The sequence below is a fragment of the Physeter macrocephalus genome, chromosome 7 (genome assembly GCF_002837175.3).
Source record: "Physeter macrocephalus isolate SW-GA chromosome 7, ASM283717v5, whole genome shotgun sequence".
Taxonomy (NCBI): Eukaryota; Metazoa; Chordata; class Mammalia; order Artiodactyla; family Physeteridae; genus Physeter; species Physeter macrocephalus.
The window spans coordinates 99504248-99523078 of NC_041220.1; the positions used below are offsets into that span (position 1 = coordinate 99504248).

The 18831-nt window shown below is 40.6% G+C and overlaps 1 protein-coding gene across 1 annotated transcript in view; it reads left to right on the forward strand.

The window, feature by feature from the left end:
* The first annotated feature begins 10792 nt into the window (after positions 1–10792).
* The window catches only part of FAM184B (family with sequence similarity 184 member B), a 128833-nt gene continuing 120794 nt past the window's right edge, over positions 10793–18831 (forward strand). Inside the window, exon 1 of the mRNA XM_007101877.4 lies at positions 10793–11071. Coding sequence (XP_007101939.2) covers positions 10925–11071 — 147 coding nt within the window. The 5' untranslated portion in view covers positions 10793–10924. The remainder of the gene's footprint in view (positions 11072–18831) is intronic.

The window sequence follows — 18831 nt, forward strand, 5'->3', positions numbered from 1 at the left end:
GATCTTCCTAGACCGGGGCACGAACCCGTGTCCCCTGCATCGGCAGGCGGATTCTCAACCACTGCGCCACCAGGGAAGCCCTATTTTTACTTTCTTAATGGTATGTTATGAGTGGAAGTTTTAAATTTTTATAAAATCCAGTTTATCAGGTTGTTTTTCTATTATTGTTAGTGCTCTAACAAATTTTTGCCAACCTGAATGTTATGAAGATATTCTTCTATGTTGTGTTTTTTTTTGAAGTCTTATAGTTTTAGCTTTCACATTTAAGTCTGTGATCCATCTCAAGTTAATTCTGTATATGATATGAGGTCGAAGAGGATTTGTCTTTATTAAAATATTCTTATTACAACTGACATTTTGAAATTTAATTACTGAGAACAATACTTTAGGTATCTCATTTTTCTCTATTACTATCTTCTTTTTATTTTTTGGTAACATTTATATTTATTTTATCCAGGTTAAAGGTCATTTATCATAGATGTGGTTTATATATCTTTGGAGTTTGTCCTTTTCATGAAATTTGAGGTAGGAGAGTTGACATTCCATTTTTCAGTTATCCTCAAAAGACTGAAGAATTCCCAAATTAGACTTTTTCTTGAAAATTAATTATCTAAATGGTATAAATTAACTAAAATCTAATACTAGTTCTTTGTTTAAAATTTTGAATTTTAGCATACCAATTCTACAGCTATTGGAATTATAAACAATTGAATCTATTATTCTGCCATGTACTGTTATTTAAATATTTTTATACATTTTATACATTTAAGGTATTCTAGACGTTATCTAGTCTAATATTCATGTTCATCTGTTTCCCTGTTATTCAGCTACCAGAATGTTCTCAATATCTGTTTCTGTACATAAAATTAACAGTTTTCAAATCAATTATTTGCAGCACTTTACTTTTGCAATACATACACATTAATATTTGAGCTGATTAATAGAATTTCAGCGCATAAAATACATTCATTCAGTTGGTCATTCAGCAAATATTTACTGAGTACCTACAGAGTGCCAAGTACTATTCTAAGCCCTAGGACTTTAGCAGTCAACAAAAAAGACAAACATTTTTGCCTTCATGGAGCTTACATTTCAGTGTGATTTTTCACTTCAATTTATATCCCAAATGTTTACCTGTACTAGAAAATATATATTCAGATATTAACAGTAAGTCTGAATTATTTGTAATAGATAATTCTATGTCCATCATATTGTGTGCTCCCCTTTTCAGAGTGTAGAGTTCTTATGAGAAATTGCTACCCAGCCAGGAATTATATTTCCAGACCCCCTTATATCTTAGTTCTCGCCTATAATAAGTTTTTGCCAATGACTACAGAGTTGGTGTGTCACGTCCAGGCCCCAAGGTATTTTAGAAGTGGATATACCTTCTCTATATTCTTTTTGCCTTTTACTGGCTGAATGCAGATGACTATGTGGTCCTGAAGGATCTTGGAGCACAGATAGAAATAGCCAACTGCTGATTCACTTTAGATAGGAAGGGGGTCCAAAGACAAGTAACTCAGGCTTTCATGTGAGCAAAAAAATAAACTCTACTGTGTTAAGCTACTGAAATGTAGGGTTTGTTTATTTTAGTAATTAACATTACCATAACTAATATACTTGCCTTGTTAATAATACAGATGTTGTTAATCTGAATAGGTATGATGTTCATCTGGAAAAAAGAACCATTATCATTGATCTGGTACAATTTCAGAGTTGCCAAAAATGATAGTGAAAGAGGTAGTCAGCTCTTCAACCTCCCAAAGGGCAAGGCCAAAGCCTAAGAGCAGGTTTTTGCTGAATACTGAAACCAGCACACACTTAAATCTATCCCTAGCAGTTAGTGAATTCAAAAAGAAGAAGACAAAGAAGGATTGTATAAGAAAGTAGGAGTAATTTTGAGCACACTTTGGCCCATGAACCATATTTACATTATCATATTAAGTGATTACTATTGGAATTCTGATAAAATAAGACTGAGGAATGTGGAAGGGATATGGTGTAGGAAAACCACATCCTTCCTCATTCAGTATGGTAGTAAGTGTAAAATGTGTCAGAAAATTAAATATATACATGCTTTTTATGCTCATGTAGGAATAGAATTTGTTGCTTCTGCAGGAGTGGAACCAGTGGCTAGAAACAGAGGTGGAATGAAGTCATTTCATTTTTTCACTCTTGAATATTGTACCATATGAATAATTACCTATTTAAAAATACATATAGAAATGCAACATTTTATGATTAGCTTGTGAGAATTGATTGGTATCAGGGAAGATACAACTTTACTAAATTTCAACAAAATTTCAGCAAAATCCTTTATGAAAATTGGTGTATGGGATTGCAAAATTGATAACCATAGTTTAGTAAGTACCTTTAATGATATCCATCCCTTGAATCTATGAAGTTTCATAGTCTTCAGTTATAGCAGCTATTAAAATCAATGTTGACATAAACTGAACTTAGAATTAGACCTCTGAATCACAATATCCTAAAATGATAAATCAAGATTTTTTAAAATGTTGAAGCATATTCAATTAAATTGCTTCATCTAAAATACTATATCACAATATATTAATAATATATACCAAAATTTTTGTCAAATTAACAATAATTTGTCATATTTTCTTTAATTCACCTGTTAACTTTCTCTTTTGGGTATATTTTACAGTATATATAAAATATTAGAACAGTACAATCATAGGTTAAGAAGTACATTATTGGAATGCATGCTCAAAAAGTTTCTGCTGATCGGTTGCTGAATCAAAGTTTAGAGACGTCTGCTGTACACTAAGTGCCATGAGAGCTCAGGGAGAGCATCTCTGACTGGAGTGGTCAGGTCAGGGCTCCCTCTGAGTGCTACCTGAGCTGAGACATGAAGGCTGATAGGATGTGAATAGAAGAAAGGATGAGGAGGACATAATAAAGCAGGACGACATAGAGGGAACTGTTAAGGCTTGTTTGGGACATTAAAGAAATTCTCAAACTGGGGTCTGGTACCATCCACAACAGCATCACTGAAGTGATTGTTTAAAATGCCTTACTCAGACCTGAATCAAAATTTCTGATGTAAGGAGTCAGAATTATTCATTTTTATCAAGCTCATGATAATTTTTATGTTTAACAAAATTTGAGAAATTCTAAATCCATGTACATATTCTAGGTGATACTTGGATTTGTATTGCAGAGACACCATAGATGACCTTAAAAAACAAAAACAAAACAAAACAAACAAAAACAGTGGTGAATTCCAGAAAGGGAAATTGAAAAATGACTTGGCTAGGTTGAAAAATTGAACCATAGGTCATTCTATTACCAATACTTAATTCAGTTAAAAAACTTTTTCGTTTCCATTAAGTAGAGAGCACTCTACTGCTATGTAATAAAGAGAATTTAAAAGCATCAGTTCCATTCCTTTTTCCAGTGTTGGAGAGTTCTATTGTTTAGTTACCTTTGAACTCTAGAAAAAGACCAGAAAGGCAACAGCATTGAGTGGCCAGATTCACTTTCTGCCTGTTTAAGGTGAAGTCAAATGTACTTTGCAAACTGGCTGTTAAATGTTTCAGGTATTGGAAAGACTACTTGTGCGATTAACTGCTCTTAGCCCATGTACTCAACTCTTCTTTTATCCCTGTGCTTCACATCTCTGTTACCACTAACAGGATTTTAAGGTATGAAGGTGAGAAAAATGACTACCAATGCTTGCATTACTAGACTCATTGCCCACTGGCTGCTTCCAAAACAATTTGTGGCACTTATGGTGATCATATCAATATTTAATATAACCTGGCTAAAATTTTGCCACCAAACATTTTATTCCAAAATGTCATGTTCCATAGTGTTATGTTGATATACTGTAATCTCAGTGCAAATGTTGCCATTTTGTGACAAGCGGTTTTTGTTTTTATTTTCCTCCTGTGGAGATGAGATGGAAAACCTGTTATGAGGCTACCTTTAATAAAACCCTGCTACTATTTAATGTGTTAGGATGACAGTAAAAGCATAGTGCCAACCTTAAGCTGTGTGTTTGTTCATTTCTTGCATTCTTCCCTCGAAAAAAAAGGGGAATATTTGACCAAAAAAAAACACCTTTATCTTTTTTTTTTTTGGTTCTTGAATATGTCTTTTGTCTGAAAACATCTCATAAATTAACATACAAAAATGTACAAACACATGAGTAAATAATGTAATGACAAAGGAAAAGTGAAAAGTGTGTTTTTTTGTGTGAAGAGTGTTTTTTTCAAACATCTTTAGATTTCAGTGCAAAAATGTACCCCTGGCACCTCTTAAAACATAAGAGCAAGCTCAAAAAACTGTAGTGATGGAAATAAGCTAGCTACATTCAATGTAATCGTCATCGGTGAGTGGATACGATCAGTACGTGTGCTGTTGCTCAGATGTTAATGTCTGTGGTAGAGAGGCTCCCACAAGAGGCCCTGTAATGTCAAAATGAATAGTTGTGCTGATAACCTCCCCACCCCCAAAACAAGACAGCATGAAAGGAAAACTTCTTCCTGTATGCAGCCATCAAAAGACAAGACTGATTTAAGGGATCATTCATCAGTAGCCTTAAAGAATTTCAGCTGTTAAAATATGCACAAGGTAACATTTGGTTCTTATTGTTCTTTTTTTTTTAACATGAAAATTTCACGCTATTAACAGCACACAGGGCTGGCTGTGTTTTTAACTTTTACCTTTCCCCACAGGATACTCAGCTTGGTGGATAAATGACTTACAGTGCACAGCAAGAGATTTCACACGAATAAAACAAACTCACACATGATTGCAAGATGATTTAAATGACCCTACTTTGAGCAGTGGAAAGAGACTTTTCCTTTTGTCCGCAGATCAGCATTTTCTTTTTCAAATCACGGGTTAGACTTTGGCCAACATTTTGTTCTTGATGGTAAATGTGTTAATGAAAGGCTTCAAACAAGATCATTTTACAATGCTGCCAAGTGTACACGAGCCATCCTTGACCAAGAAATCAGTCTGTCCTGGCAAATTCTTCCAAACGACATCATAATTTTGTCACACTGAAAGCAGCTCACAGCCCTCAGACAGAGAAGAGGCCAGGCCAGCCCAGAGTCCTGGGGGCTCCCAAAGGAAGGAGGGAAAGAAATCTTTAATGCTGTATGCACCATACATCAAAGGAAAGCCAAAAGAACTTCTGTGTGTCATGTTCCTGGTGAAGTTCTTTTAAAGCAAGAAATGCTCAAAACTCTTTTAAAACATTATGATACAACTTACCGGTGTGTTCAAGGGCAGGAGTCTGCTCTCTCATATGAGCCGGTAAGAGCTTTGTAATGCAGTTTATTTTCTAAATAGCATTCTCCTCTTCGAAAGGACAAAAACACAACAAAAAAACAAGGCCTGGCCAATCATTCCCACAGCTTGTGGGGATTATACGTCCATGGAACCAACACATGCAATGGACGAAACCCCAACCCACGGTATATACACAAATATAGCCTCTACACACATCCGTGTAAACCATGAAAATTAAGGAAGTTGAAGGCAAACAAGGCAATTTAAAAAAACATGAAGTACTTTTCAGAAAGTACTCCTAATAACGATATATAAATATGTTTTATGGAAAAGGAGGGGGGAAACCTGGCATTTTTCAGAATTCTGCAGAAGCCAAAAAACCTTTAGCTTTTAAAAATAAAATATGACATAGGTGCTACACAAAAACGCAAAGCCATGAGAGCATATTTTAGGGACGTGCAAACTAGTCTGAAAGATCAGTAGAAATAAGGCAGGGTGAGGAAAATAGCCTTGCAGGTAAAGGAGTTAAGTGAAATACTCAAGAATATGATCTTGTTTTTAGATGAGCAGTAATAGTAGCAATAGAGTTACCCATGCTGCTTAACTCATTAGGAAAGAAAATTTCTAAGCAAAGGATAAAAGATTGCTTTAGTAAATTACTACGGAAGAAATCACCTAAGGCTGCACTTAGATGATTAGTGTGATAAAGATGAATTTATCCAAGCTGTTGGACAATGGCTTAGCCATCTGGAAAAACATAAGCTTGGATTCCAACCTCATTCCATGTATCAACATAAATCCCAGCTAGATCAAAAATTTAAACATTTAAGAAAAATGAAACCATAAAAGTGCTAGGAGAAACTATTCTTGGATGGGGAAGGCCTTTCTAAGGATGATGCAAAAGCCAGAAAATATGAGAAAAGATAAACAGATTTACCTACGTAAAAATTCAAGATATTTATAGAGCATAAGAAAGGTAAATTGCTAACTGGGGGAAATGTTTGCAATATGTATGATAAGTAAAGTGCTAAAAGCCCCTGCAAAGATCTTGTAATAACTGTTAAAAAATGATTAAAGATGACAATTTTGGTGATACAAACTTTAGCACTTTATGAAGTGGAATAAAATGGGGTGGAAGGCAGGAAGATTTTATAGGATAAAGAATAAAGAACAAGGAAGAGAAAAATAGAAAATATCTGATTGGCTGGGGTCACCTAGTCAACCTTGTTTCGAGTAAGAAGAAACTAAGTAGAGAGCCCAGAGCTGGCTTGGTGTTTGGGGATTGGCTGACTGGATATACTGTGTTTCTGGTCGCACAGAGCATTACAGGAACACAAAAGTTATCTAGGTGTTGGTTTGCTGACATGGCACCCTACACAGTAGCAGCCCCATCTTGGGTCTAGAAAGTTACTTCAACATATAGAAGACAGCCAGACAAAAAGAGTGCACAAAAAGTTTAATTCCAATGACTGATCAATTTGTGGAAAGGTGTTTTAACAGCCCTGCTAGTAATCAAACAAATGGTGTAGGGGAGACACTCTTCCCCTTTTAAATTGGAAGATATTTCAAGATCACTAGCATGGGAAAACACACATTTTTGAGTACTATTAATGAGTATAATTTGGAATAACTATTCCAGAACAGTATAGAATATATAAAGATTTAAAATTTGCATTCTTTGAAACCAGTTTATTCTAGGATTTACTCCTATGGAAATACTTGCACATCTGCGCAAAGATCCGTGTATAATGTCGTGTAGGAAGTTTTCCTGATGCAATGGTAATCTCCAAATACACTACCAGGCAGACTATCCCAGATGTCAAGGACAGCAAATCCTTACAGCCCAAATTAAGATGCTCAAATCCCATGGTTTATTGAATCACTTTTAAACAGAAGTCAATTGGAAAGTATAGTGAAGGTTAAGACATTTAGGATAGGGTGCCAGGGAGGTGGGAGGACCACATTACCTGAATCCTGGGGTATGCAGTGTGGTTGTCCTGTCTGCTGCAGCAGCCTTGACTTCTGAATGTGCAGTTTTGAGAACCACAGTTGAAATTGAAAGGGGCTCAGCAGGTGGAGGATGACTAGAGTCAATACGTGCTTGCTCTGTTAGAAATGTGCAAAGGCAGTATGCCTGGTTAACGGCCTGCTGAGAGCCATGTTTTATATCTGTGTTTCTGGGGCAGGACATTCACGGGGCCAGAATGAGTGTCAACAACAAATGGCATTTTAGGGATGATACAGCTGTCAGCCTGAAGGTGGCATCATCTTTACCTTACATCTTTGGTCTTTCCATCTTTTTCCACCTATTAGTAACCCTCTTGTTCGTTCCCTCCTTTTTACATATATTCCATTCTATCTTTATCCTGTCTTACAGTACACTCTGTACTTAACACATTTTAAGAATTCTATCCAACATAAGTTTCATATATCCTTTTTGGTTTTCCTGTCCTTTAGAACAGAATTGAATATTCTCATAATACAGCAAACATTATAAACATATATGAAACATTTTGCTTAAAATATAAAAAAATAAAAGACTTGTTCAATAATGGGTGGGGTAAATATGTTGTATATAATGTAATACTGGCTGTATAAAATGGGAATGTAGATTGTTATTGGCAAAAGGAAAATAAGATTGAGTGAATAGCGTTCAAAAACATTATTACAGTATCTCATTTATTTTAAAATACATATATGTACTTAACATTTTCTAGGTGTTTTCAGAGAGATGTCTAGAAGAATCTTCAAAATATTAACAGCAATTTTCTTTGAGGGTGGGCTTTGGGGTGATTTTTGCTTTCTTCTTATACCCATTTTTTGTATTATTACAGGTGAGACTGAGGAGAGGGGTAACTAAAAGAAGCTTAAATGTTTATAATCTAAAGAAAAAAACAAATCGATTGTAGTTTTAAAAAGTTTCGGATTCCCTGTGCTCTGGGAAGAACAGCCTTTGAAGTTGGATAGACTCAGATCCATTTACTAGCTGTGTAAAATTGGGTACTTAGCCTCCCTTAGCTTCAATTTTCTAGTCTGTAGAATGAGAATAATAAGTGCCTTAGTGGGGGTGAGAACATGTGCAAAGAGCATGGCATAATTCCAAGACCACATTAGTGGGCTAATAAATGCCCTGTATTAGACAAAGCACATAGTCCTCTTCTGCCCTCTATTTCATTCCTGATAGCGTGAAAAGACCTACTAGTCATGGTGCTAGAAAACCCCAGCAAACTGCAAAGGACTCTTTCCAAGACAGGCCAGCTTGTGGTACCTTGATTACAGTAACTGCAGTCCAACGAAGCCTGATAAGGGAATCTGCTTTCCCCACTGTCTGCCACTATAAAGTTGCAAGTATAATATATCCAACTGGAAAATGTTTTGGCCCCCAGACTTAATAAGATCATAATTAAATAACTAAAACTTGGAGTTAGAAAGCAGTATTACTAAACTTTATTGTGTATAAGATCATCGAGAGCAGTGGTTCTCAATTCTGTTCACACCCGATATCACCTTTTCTATAATGTTCATGTTATTATCTTGAAATTCATAGATAATTTTTTAAATTAGTAAACACATTTTAAAAATCAGTATAATTTCTTGACAGTAATAGAAAGGAGAAATAAAAGGAAAGCAATTATAATTAAATCATTTCAGTATGGAAATGCTCTGGCTTGATTAACTTTATGACATAATGTAGTACTCAGACGCTTGCATATATTGGCAGACTCACCATGAATGTGGCAGTTACAAGTGTGTTGTATCAGCAACTAAATATGAGCCACAAAGCCACTGATGATGTGATTTTCCACAGAGGTGAACAACTTTTGATAAAGTTCTGAATCAAAAAGGCTAATTTTCTTCTAGTTTACAAAGTGGTTGAATTCCTGTAAAATGTATTATATATTAAGACCCTGCAGAAAATACTCTAAATTTGGAATTAAGTAGGACGCTCGTTTAAAATGTGGATTCTGGATCCTCACCTCCAGAGATTTTGACTCATGGAATCTAAGATAGGACCAAGAGTCTACATCAACATCCTGGCAATGATTCTGATTCAGGCATTCTGTTTCTAATTGAATTGGGGGAGGGGGTAGTTGTCCTGGAGAGAGAACCTAAGAGGATAAACTAGGAACCAAAACCCAGGTTGGCTATGCCTATGTAGTATAATGTATTGGGGTGAAAGTAAGGAATTTAGAATAGGAATATCTCGGTTTCAGACACAACTCTGCTACTTGTAATTGCCTTACTTGGTACAAGTTTTCTCTATTTCCTCATCTATAAAAATGGGTATTGTTACCTGCAGTGTGGAGGGATGGGATCATGGTTTCTGAGACCCCTTGGGGTTTGCTTGGTTTTTTTTCAAGATTATTAAAACTTCTGATATAAAGCAGTTTGTAAAATGAAATATATTAACCATGCAAATTGCTTATTATTTTGATGCTATTATTCACACTTTAGGAAATTCTGATCAGGATGTTGTCACTTTCCCCAAAGCCCACTGTTTGAAACCAGAAAAAGCAAGTCACGAAGAAATTTGGCCCGCTAACCCCTCCACTCACCAAACAAACGAAAAACACACAAGCTCGTAATCCAAAGACTTGACAGGATTCTGGCTCCGGGTGGCCGGTGGCCAGGTGTGTGGATGAGTCGCTTCACTTTCCCTGGGATCGGTTTGCTCAGACTTTCAGCTCCATTTATTACTCACCTACTCCTCCATTCCTCTTTGCTTCCTCCTTTCTCGCACCTGCCACCATCCTTTCTACACCTGTCTTTGACTTTTTTCTCTGCTTTCTTACAATACACGTTCCCTCGCTACGTACTCTGCGATTTCTCGTCCCAGATTTCGGTCACCATCTCCTCGGCAGCCCTTTTGGCTTCTTCCCTTTGGTAATCTCCGGCAATTCTCCCGCAACGTCCGGGGTCCTTCTTAAAATGGGGGAAGGGGGGCTCCCACCCTCAGCCCAGGCAGGGGCCCAAAACGTATGCCCGGGTCCCTGCACCTCCTTGCGTCCCCGCGACTCGCTTTCCCCTCCCCGCCCCTCTCTCGGCACCCTGCTCCCGCTCTCAGCCCTCAGCGCCCAGCTCCGAGGCTCCGGAGTCGCTGGCTGAGTGCACCCGTCAAGGTGCCCGGTCTCTCGCCATCCATTCGCCAGCAGCACGTCTCCAGGGTCCCTTCCCCACACCAAACGCCCCAGCTGCCCGAGGCTGAGGCCGGCTCTTCTTCCTCCTTGGCCTGGGATGCCCACCACGGGCGGGGTCCGTCGCCGCTGAGTCCGGAGCCCGGCGCCACCCACATGTCCCAGAGCGCCGCGCCTGACCGGCGCAAACCTCTCCAAGGCCACTGGCTCCTCGTCCCTGAAGCTGATTGCAGGCGAAGCCCGCACGGGCCCGGGAGCTGCGCGCGGGTCACGAGCGGCACGTGCGGGTCCTCGGCGCTTCGCCGCAGGGTGCGGGTGCCCGCCGAGCCAGCAAGCGAGCGAGGGCGGGAGGAGGAAGGGTGGGCGCGCGGGAGCCACGCGGTGGCGCGGGCGGCGGGACTGCAGTGCCACCTCCCCCGAGAAAGCCCACACACTCACACGCCCGCGCGCGCAAGCACCTGCACACCGTGGGCATCGAGAAGCCGAGCCATCGAGAGGCTTTGAGTGCCGGACGCGTTTCAGCGATGGCTTCTGCCCTCAACAGCAAAATTCACGCGCCCGGGACTTGCCCGGGCTCCAAAGCCGATGCCGGAGGTGGCGCCGGCTGGAGAATGGACTGTGATCCCGAGATGCACGTGAAAATGTGCAAGAAGATCGCCCAGCTCACCAAGGTAAAGTGAGGCGCTGCAGGCCGGCCAGCTGCGCGTCCGGGGCGCCCCGGGCCGGGGAGGGAGTGCGGACGCGCCCGAGGGAGGCCCAGGCAGAATCCGAGCTGAAACTTTGCCTCGGAGGCCAACGCGGAAGGGAAGTGGTCCTAAATCTTGGTGACCTTCTGGAGGCACCATCCTAAAGCAGCTGAGAGAAAGGATCCTTGCCAAGGAAACTCCTACAGCCTCCGCGCTGAGCAGGTGGTCTGTGCTCCCAGGGTGGGAATGTGAATCGAGTTGAATCAGTGCTGTGTGTGTGAGGGGGGGTGGGGGTGTTTCCTTGAGGGCTCTGCTCAAGTGATAGTGCCTGGAATGTTGTGATTTCATTCATCGCCGTACTTTACAGGCGGGGAGGAGGTCATGTGGGCTATTTAAACATTTGATTCATTTGTTGAGTGCCAGCAGCTTGCGTGTCACCGTAGTAAACCTGAAAGGCAGCTCAGGGGACTTACTATCAAACTGGGTACAGAACATAAATGGGGAAGTGAACGATTCACCATTTAATTACTGGATTACAAAGGACCTCGGGAGGTCAGCCCCCCCATCTCCCTACCTCATCCCAGAGCCCTGATTGAACCTCAAGGAACTGTGGTGTCTTCCTTATGAAGACCAGCAAGAAGATGGACACCCTGTCCTGTGTTAGCCCCCTGCAGCTTCCCAGTTAGGAGCTCCTTGTGGTAGGTTCCCCTCCTGTGCCTGTTGTGTCGACAGAAAACAACATCCCTCTCTGTCTTTTATACAAGGTCCCGAGGGCCTGAATTTAGCTAGTTGCCTTGGGGTTTCCTTTTGATCTAATAATAATTACTCCTGATAACATGCCTGCTAGTGGAACGTCCGGTCCAAGTTCTGTGTATGGGACATACTCTCTTCCCCAACTATCTTTCTCTCACTTCCCACACCCACTTTTTTGTGGGATCACAGGCATTTTCCTCCCTGACTATTTTGCCAGAAGGAAGAGAGCACAGAGACCTGGAATTGGACACTAGCTGCCTTCTCCTATCCCTCCCATTAACTTCTCCACATTTTTTGCAAATGAGCCTGTATCCAAACAGTGATCTCTTTAGTCAAGGATGGAAAGAGGGGAATGGAGATACTCCTTGGAGGCCTTGGCATGTGCTGCTTGGCACCACTGATCTAATCTGGAGTCATCCAAATAGTGACATCGACCCGAAAAGGTATTGATTTGAGGCGCTGGGCACAGTATAAGGCATCTTCATCTTCAAAGAACCTAAAATATTTTTGGAGAAACAAGGTTGGAGAGAAACCTAAAAGACACTGCTCTATAATCAGTTGCTAAATTGGATGTTTCAAGTTGTGAGTGCTATAGAAGTAGAAACAAAGGATAAGTCATTATGGGTAAGAACATTTAGGAGAGACTTTATGGAAGAGATGAACCCTGAACTCAGTTTGAATTTATGGAGTGCCTACTGTGTGCCAGGCGCTGTGCTAAATATTGATGGCATAAAACTGAGTAAGATAGGAACCCTGCCCTTGTGATGAGACAAATGCATAAACAGATCATTTCAATATAATGTGGTAATGGTAGTCATTCCGCCCATTAATATTGATATTTTGGCACAATTATTATGTGCCAAGCAGTGAAGGATACGGCAGTGAAGAAAGCAGCTATGATCCCTAGTGCATAGTAGGCAGTGTTTCTCAAAGTATATTCTGCATTAGAAATCACAGTTGATTCTTGTTATGTAGGGCCTCTCTTTACCATTTTTCATGCTAATTGTTTAAATTAGACATTTTTAATATTGATATTGATATGACACCTTTCTTTTGGCTACCTTTTGTAGGTGATATTTTCCATCTCTTTATATTTAATCTTTCTGTAAGTTTTATTTTAGTTGTATCTCTGATAGGTGAATTTTTTGTTGTTGTTGTTTTTTGCGGTACACGGGCCTCTCACTGTTGTGGCCTCTCCCGTTGCGGAGCACAGGCTCCGGACACACAGACTCAGCGGCCATGGCTCACGGGCCCAGCCGCTCCGCGGCATGTGGGATCTTCCCGGACCGGGGCACGAACCCGTGTCCCCTGCATCAGCAGGCGGACTCTCAACCACTGCGCCACCAGGGAAGCCCTGATAGGTGAATTTAATCCATGTGCATTTACTGTGATAACTAACATTCTGGGACTTATTCTTCCATCATATTTTGTGTTTTTCATTTACCATCCTGGATTAGTTAAATGATCTATATTCCCTCATTTTCCACTGCTGGTTTGAGGGCTTCTGGCATTATTCCTATTCTTCTCAGCCTTGTCTTTTATTTTTCCACATACATATTTAACTATAGTTTTTCTAACAAAGTTATCACATAATTCTTTCTCCCTACAAAGGAGCTTTGCATACTTTACCCATTTAACAGCCCTCCCCTTTCCCATCTTGTCATTGTTGTCTAGAGTTTTTTACCTTTTAAAATTTACAATCATTTTTATACTTCAGTTCATTAAATTTACTGACATTTTACCAATGCTTCTACTCCCTATTTTTTTCTTGAATCCATAGCCTTCTCTTTCGGTTCACTTTTCTTCTAGCTGAAGTTCATCATTTAATAGTTCTTTCCATAGGGGTCTTGGTGGAGTAAGAAATTCTTTGTATATTTGAAAATGTCTGTATTTTGCCCTCACTGTTGGATGGTCGTTTATTTGGGTATAAAATTCTAGTGATGGGACTTCCCTGGTGGTGCAGTGGTTAAGAATCCGCCTGCCAATGCAGGGGACATGGGGTCGATCCCTGATCCGGGAAGATCCCCCCACATGCTGTGGAGCAACTAAGCCCATGCGCCTCAACTACTGAGCCTGTGCTCTAGACACTGCGCATGCCACAACTACTGAAGCCCGCACTCCTAGAGCCCGTGCTCTGCAAAAGAAGCCACTGCAATGAGAAGCACATGCACCCCAATGAAGAGTAGCCCCCGCTTGCTGCAACTAGAGAAAGCCCATGCACAGCAACGAAGACCCAACACACCCAAAAATAAATAAATTTTTAAAAATTCTAGTGAACAGCTATTTTCCCATAGCACAGTGTTGATAGTGTTCTATTGTCTTCAGATACTAATTGCTGCTGGTAAAAACCCTACTGCTAATCAAATTTTCGTTCCTTTGTAGATAATCTGCCTTTTCTATTGGTAGCATTTGTGTATGTGTATTTTGACGTTTAGCAGTTTCATTAGAACTCTCTAGTTGGTAGTGAATGTACTTTCTATTGAAGACTCAGGTGCTCTCTTTAATTCTGGAAAATTATCAATGATTTTGTGTTCAGATATTGTTTCTCTGTCATTGCCTCCATTCAGTTTTCTGCAACTGCCATTAGGTGAGTTAAGGAAGCCTCTCCATCCATATCCTAAAATGTTATTAAAAATCTTTTTGTCTCTATTGTGTCCTGGTGAATTCCTTAATCCTGTCTTCCTATTTCCCAATCCTGTAAATAATATGTCCAATCCAGAGTTTTTCCCATCTATTAAGTTTTATTTATTTTTTAAATTTATTTATTTATTTATTTTTGTCTGCATTGGGTCTTCGTTGCTGCACGCGGGCTTTCTCTAGTTCTGGAGAACTGGGCTACTCTCTGTTGCTGTGTGCGGGCTTCTCATTGTGGTGGCTTCTCTTGTTGCAGAGCACAGGCTCTAGGCGAATGGGCTTCAGTAGTTGTGGCACGCAGGCTCAGTAGTTGTGGCTCGTGGGCTCTAGAGCGCAGGCTCAGTAGTTTCGGCACACAGGCTTAGTTGCTCTGTGGCATGTGGGATCTTCCCGGACCAGGAATCGAACCTTTGTCCCCTGCATTGGCAGGCAGATTCTTAACCACTGTGCCACCAGGGAAGCCCCATCTATTAAGTTTTAGAATTACATTTTTCATTTCTAAGATTTCTGTTCTTGCTTCCTTTCTGTCTGATTTTGATAACTTCTTAATTTTATAGCTTTATTGAAGTATAATTTACATACCATAAAATTCATCTAAACATACAATTCACCATCTTTTAGTAAATTTACAGAGTTGTTGCACCATAACCATAATCCAGTTTTAGGACATTTCTATCACCATCTTTTGTATCCATTTGTAGTCAGTCCCTGTTCCTACACCAATGCCAGGCAACCACTGATCTACTTTCTGTCTTCATAAATTTATCCTTTTCAGATATTTCATATCAGTGAAACGATGCAACATGAATTTCCATCTGGCTTTTTTCACTTAGTTGCTAAATCTCAGCATCATGTTTTTGAGGTTCAATTGTTACAGCATATGTCATTCATTCATTCCCTTTTATTACTCAGTAGTGTCCCATTGTATGGATACACCATTTTCTGATGATCATGTTTGCCAGTTAATAGGCATTTAAATTGTTTCCACTCTGGGGCTATTATGAATCACGCTGCTACAAACATTACATTCCTGCGCACACATTTTTGTTACTCTTGGGTAAATACCTAGGAATGGGATTGTTGGGTTGTATAGTAAATTTATGTTTGACTTTCTAAGAAACTGCCAAATGACTTTCCGAAGTGACTGTGCATCTTACTTTTTCCAGCCTACTTTTCCAGGAGGATCAAGGACCACCCCAGGCACCCAGTTTTCAAATACAGTGAAGTGTACTTCTCCCTTACCTCCTCTGTGCACTCACTTCCCTCTGATATTTCCTCTCCTGAAATGACTTCATCTCTATAAGTTGAATCCTACTTATCTTTTAAGTCTCACTTCCCCCAAGAAAAATCTTTGAAAAAAATCTCACTTTTGTAGTTAATCATGTATTCATTAATCACTAATTGTATATTGGTTATTTCTTTCTTATTAATCTGCTTTTCCAGAAGTTTGTACAATGTCTGGCACGTAGTAGACCCTCGGTAAGCTTGTTAAATTTAAAGTTTCCACCTACGGATTTGGTTAATATTTCTTTCATCATGCTTATCCGTCTGATATTATAGTTGATTTGTATATAGTATGTCCCTTAAGATAATAAGCTCCTTAATTTATTCACAATCCTTTGCACCTGGTAAACACTCATTATGTGGGGTTTTTTTGGGGTTTTTTGTTTTTTTTAATTATTTTTGGCTGTGTTGGGTCTTCGTTGCTGCGCGCGGGCTTTCTCTAGTTGTGGTGAGCGGGGGCTACTCTTCGTTGTGGTGCGGTGGCTTCTCTTGTTGTGGAGCACAGACTCTAGGTGCACAGGCTTCAGTAGTTGTGGCTCATGGGCCCTAGAGCGCAGACTCAGTAGCTGTGGCGCACGGGTGTTTAGTTGCTCTGCGCCATGTGAGATCTTCCCAGACCAGGGCTCGAGCCCGTGTCCTAAATTTAAAGTTTCCACCTACGGATTTGGTTAATATTTCTTTCATCATGCTTATCCGTCTGATATTATAGTTGATTTGTATATAGTATGTCCCTTAAGATAATAAGCTCCTTAATTTATTCACAATCCTTTGCACCTGGTAAACACTCATTATGTGGGGTTTTTTTGGGGTTTTTTGTTTTTTTTAATTATTTTTGGCTGTGTTGGGTCTTCGTTGCTGCGCGCGGGCTTTCTCTAGTTGTGGTGGGCGGGGGCTACTCTTCGTTGTGGTGCGGTGGCTTCTCTTGTTGTGGAGCACAGACTCTAGGTGCACAGGCTTCAGTAGTTGTGGCTCATGGGCCCTAGAGCGCAGACTCAGTAGCTGTGGCGCACGGGTGTTTAGTTGCTCTGCGCCATGTGAGATCTTCCCAGACCAGGGCTCGAGCCCGTGTCCCCTGCATTGGCAGGCAGATTCTCAACCACTGCGCCACCAGGGACGCCCTCATTATGTGTTAGTGTAGCAAATAAATATTCATTTACACGGTGGTCCAAAGTCCAGGATGCACATTAAAATCACCTGGAGAGCTTTTGAAACCACACCAGTGAGACGATAACTAAATGCAATGCCTGATCCTAGACTGGATTGTATCCTGGAGGTAAAAATTCTACAAAGAGATGGTTTGGGTCAGTTGACAAATTGAATATGATGATAGAGAAAATTAAAGTATTTGTATCAATGTTAAAGTTCCTGGCGTTGACAAGTATACCATGACTACGCAAGAAAAATATCCTATTCTAAGAAAATGCACCTTGAACTATGTCTTATTTTTAAGGAGGTGAGTGTGATGTCTTACTCTCAAAGAATTTTATTTTATAAATAAAATAGAGAAAATAAAAATAGAAAGAGAGCAAATGATAAATGGGACAGAATGTTAAGAAGAGGTGAATCTAAGTAAATGGTATGTGATGTTCTTTGTACTATTCTTTTTCTGGCAGTTTATTCCTAAGTTTGAAATTATTTCTAAATAAAAGTTAAAAACAAATAAAAGGAATACAAGGCCCCGGGCTCCATCTCAGAAGGAGAGGAGAGAGAGGTGACAGGCACTGCTATTTTCTAAAGCCCCTTAAGACCTCTAATGTTCACACAGTGTTGAGAACCACCAGTTTAGAACAACTAAAGGTTTAAACGGTAGAGTGGGCACAGAGGAGTTAATTGGGAGAACAGGAGGTTCCAAATCCATTTCCCCTTAAAGTCTGTGGGATGCTTTGGTCTTGAAAGCATCAGGCATGTTTGCCCAGCCCTGTCCCTGGGCCCGTTCAGCCAGTCCCTGCTTTTGCACCTGCCCAGAAATCTCCAGCTGATTTTTCCTTTTGCAGGTCTCTCCACATCCTCATACCCAGAAGCGTTAGCATCCCTCATACCCAGAGATTCCCCAATTCCCATTTGCAAGGTGGGATGGAGTGTCTTGCTCCCCAAATACAAGTTTAGCGAAGACCCTTTTATATTAGAACGTGAAAATGAGTGGGAAAGCACATGTTCCTTCTCCATAAAGCCTCCCTTGAACTGAAGGCTGACTCTTGGGAGCCCAGCCCACAAGAATGACTCCATATACCCATGGGACAACCTCTCATCTGGAGCAGTTAGAGGAAAAGTACCCAGGAGGCAATGAGCAGTCCTCTTAGTGCCAGAAGCTGCCAAGCTGAAAGTATAAGAAGTAAGATAACCCTGACAGACCCGCTCCATCACCCTTCCTAAATGATGTCTGCCAGGATCTCGGAAGACCCTGTAAGGGCTACGGTGGAATCAAGTGCCTGCAACGTCTGCACATTAGTAATGCCTTATGATTCCCTAGTATTTGTGTTCTTTGCAAAGCCTTTGACATACTTACTCATCCTCTGTGTGCACAGCAGTTCTGCATGGCAAGGAGACGAGCACCATGTCTAATTGAGAGAATTAATATCTGAGACCCAGGAAAGGGCCGGTATTCTTGCCTGACGTCACATTAGGATGTAGTGACAGAACCAGGGCATCCAGAACCCAGTGTTAGGTGTGTGTGTGAGGGTGATGCTTCTTCCCTGGTCATCCTTGTGTTTCTGTAACCTCTCTCAATCATCTTTAGTGCTCTTTCCCAGGCGAGGGGAAATGTAGATCTAATCAGTGAGGCTGAGGGCCGGAGCTGGGTCTGCAGAGCTCTTTCCTCTTTCTCCCTTGTTTCTCATGGAGTGATCTGCCCAAAGAAGCACACATTCTGCTCTGTCAGCCATGCCGTCGATTTTACAGGGGTAGGTGCGGTTCTGGGAGGAAGAAATGCCCTGGCCCAGTATTGTGACTAGGTGGGTAAATATCAGGAATGCAGCCTGCCCGTGGGTATGTCACATTCTTTTTTTTTTTTTTTTTTTTTTTTTTTTTTTGCGTTACGCGGGCCTCTCACTGTTGTGGCCTCTCCCGTTGCGGGG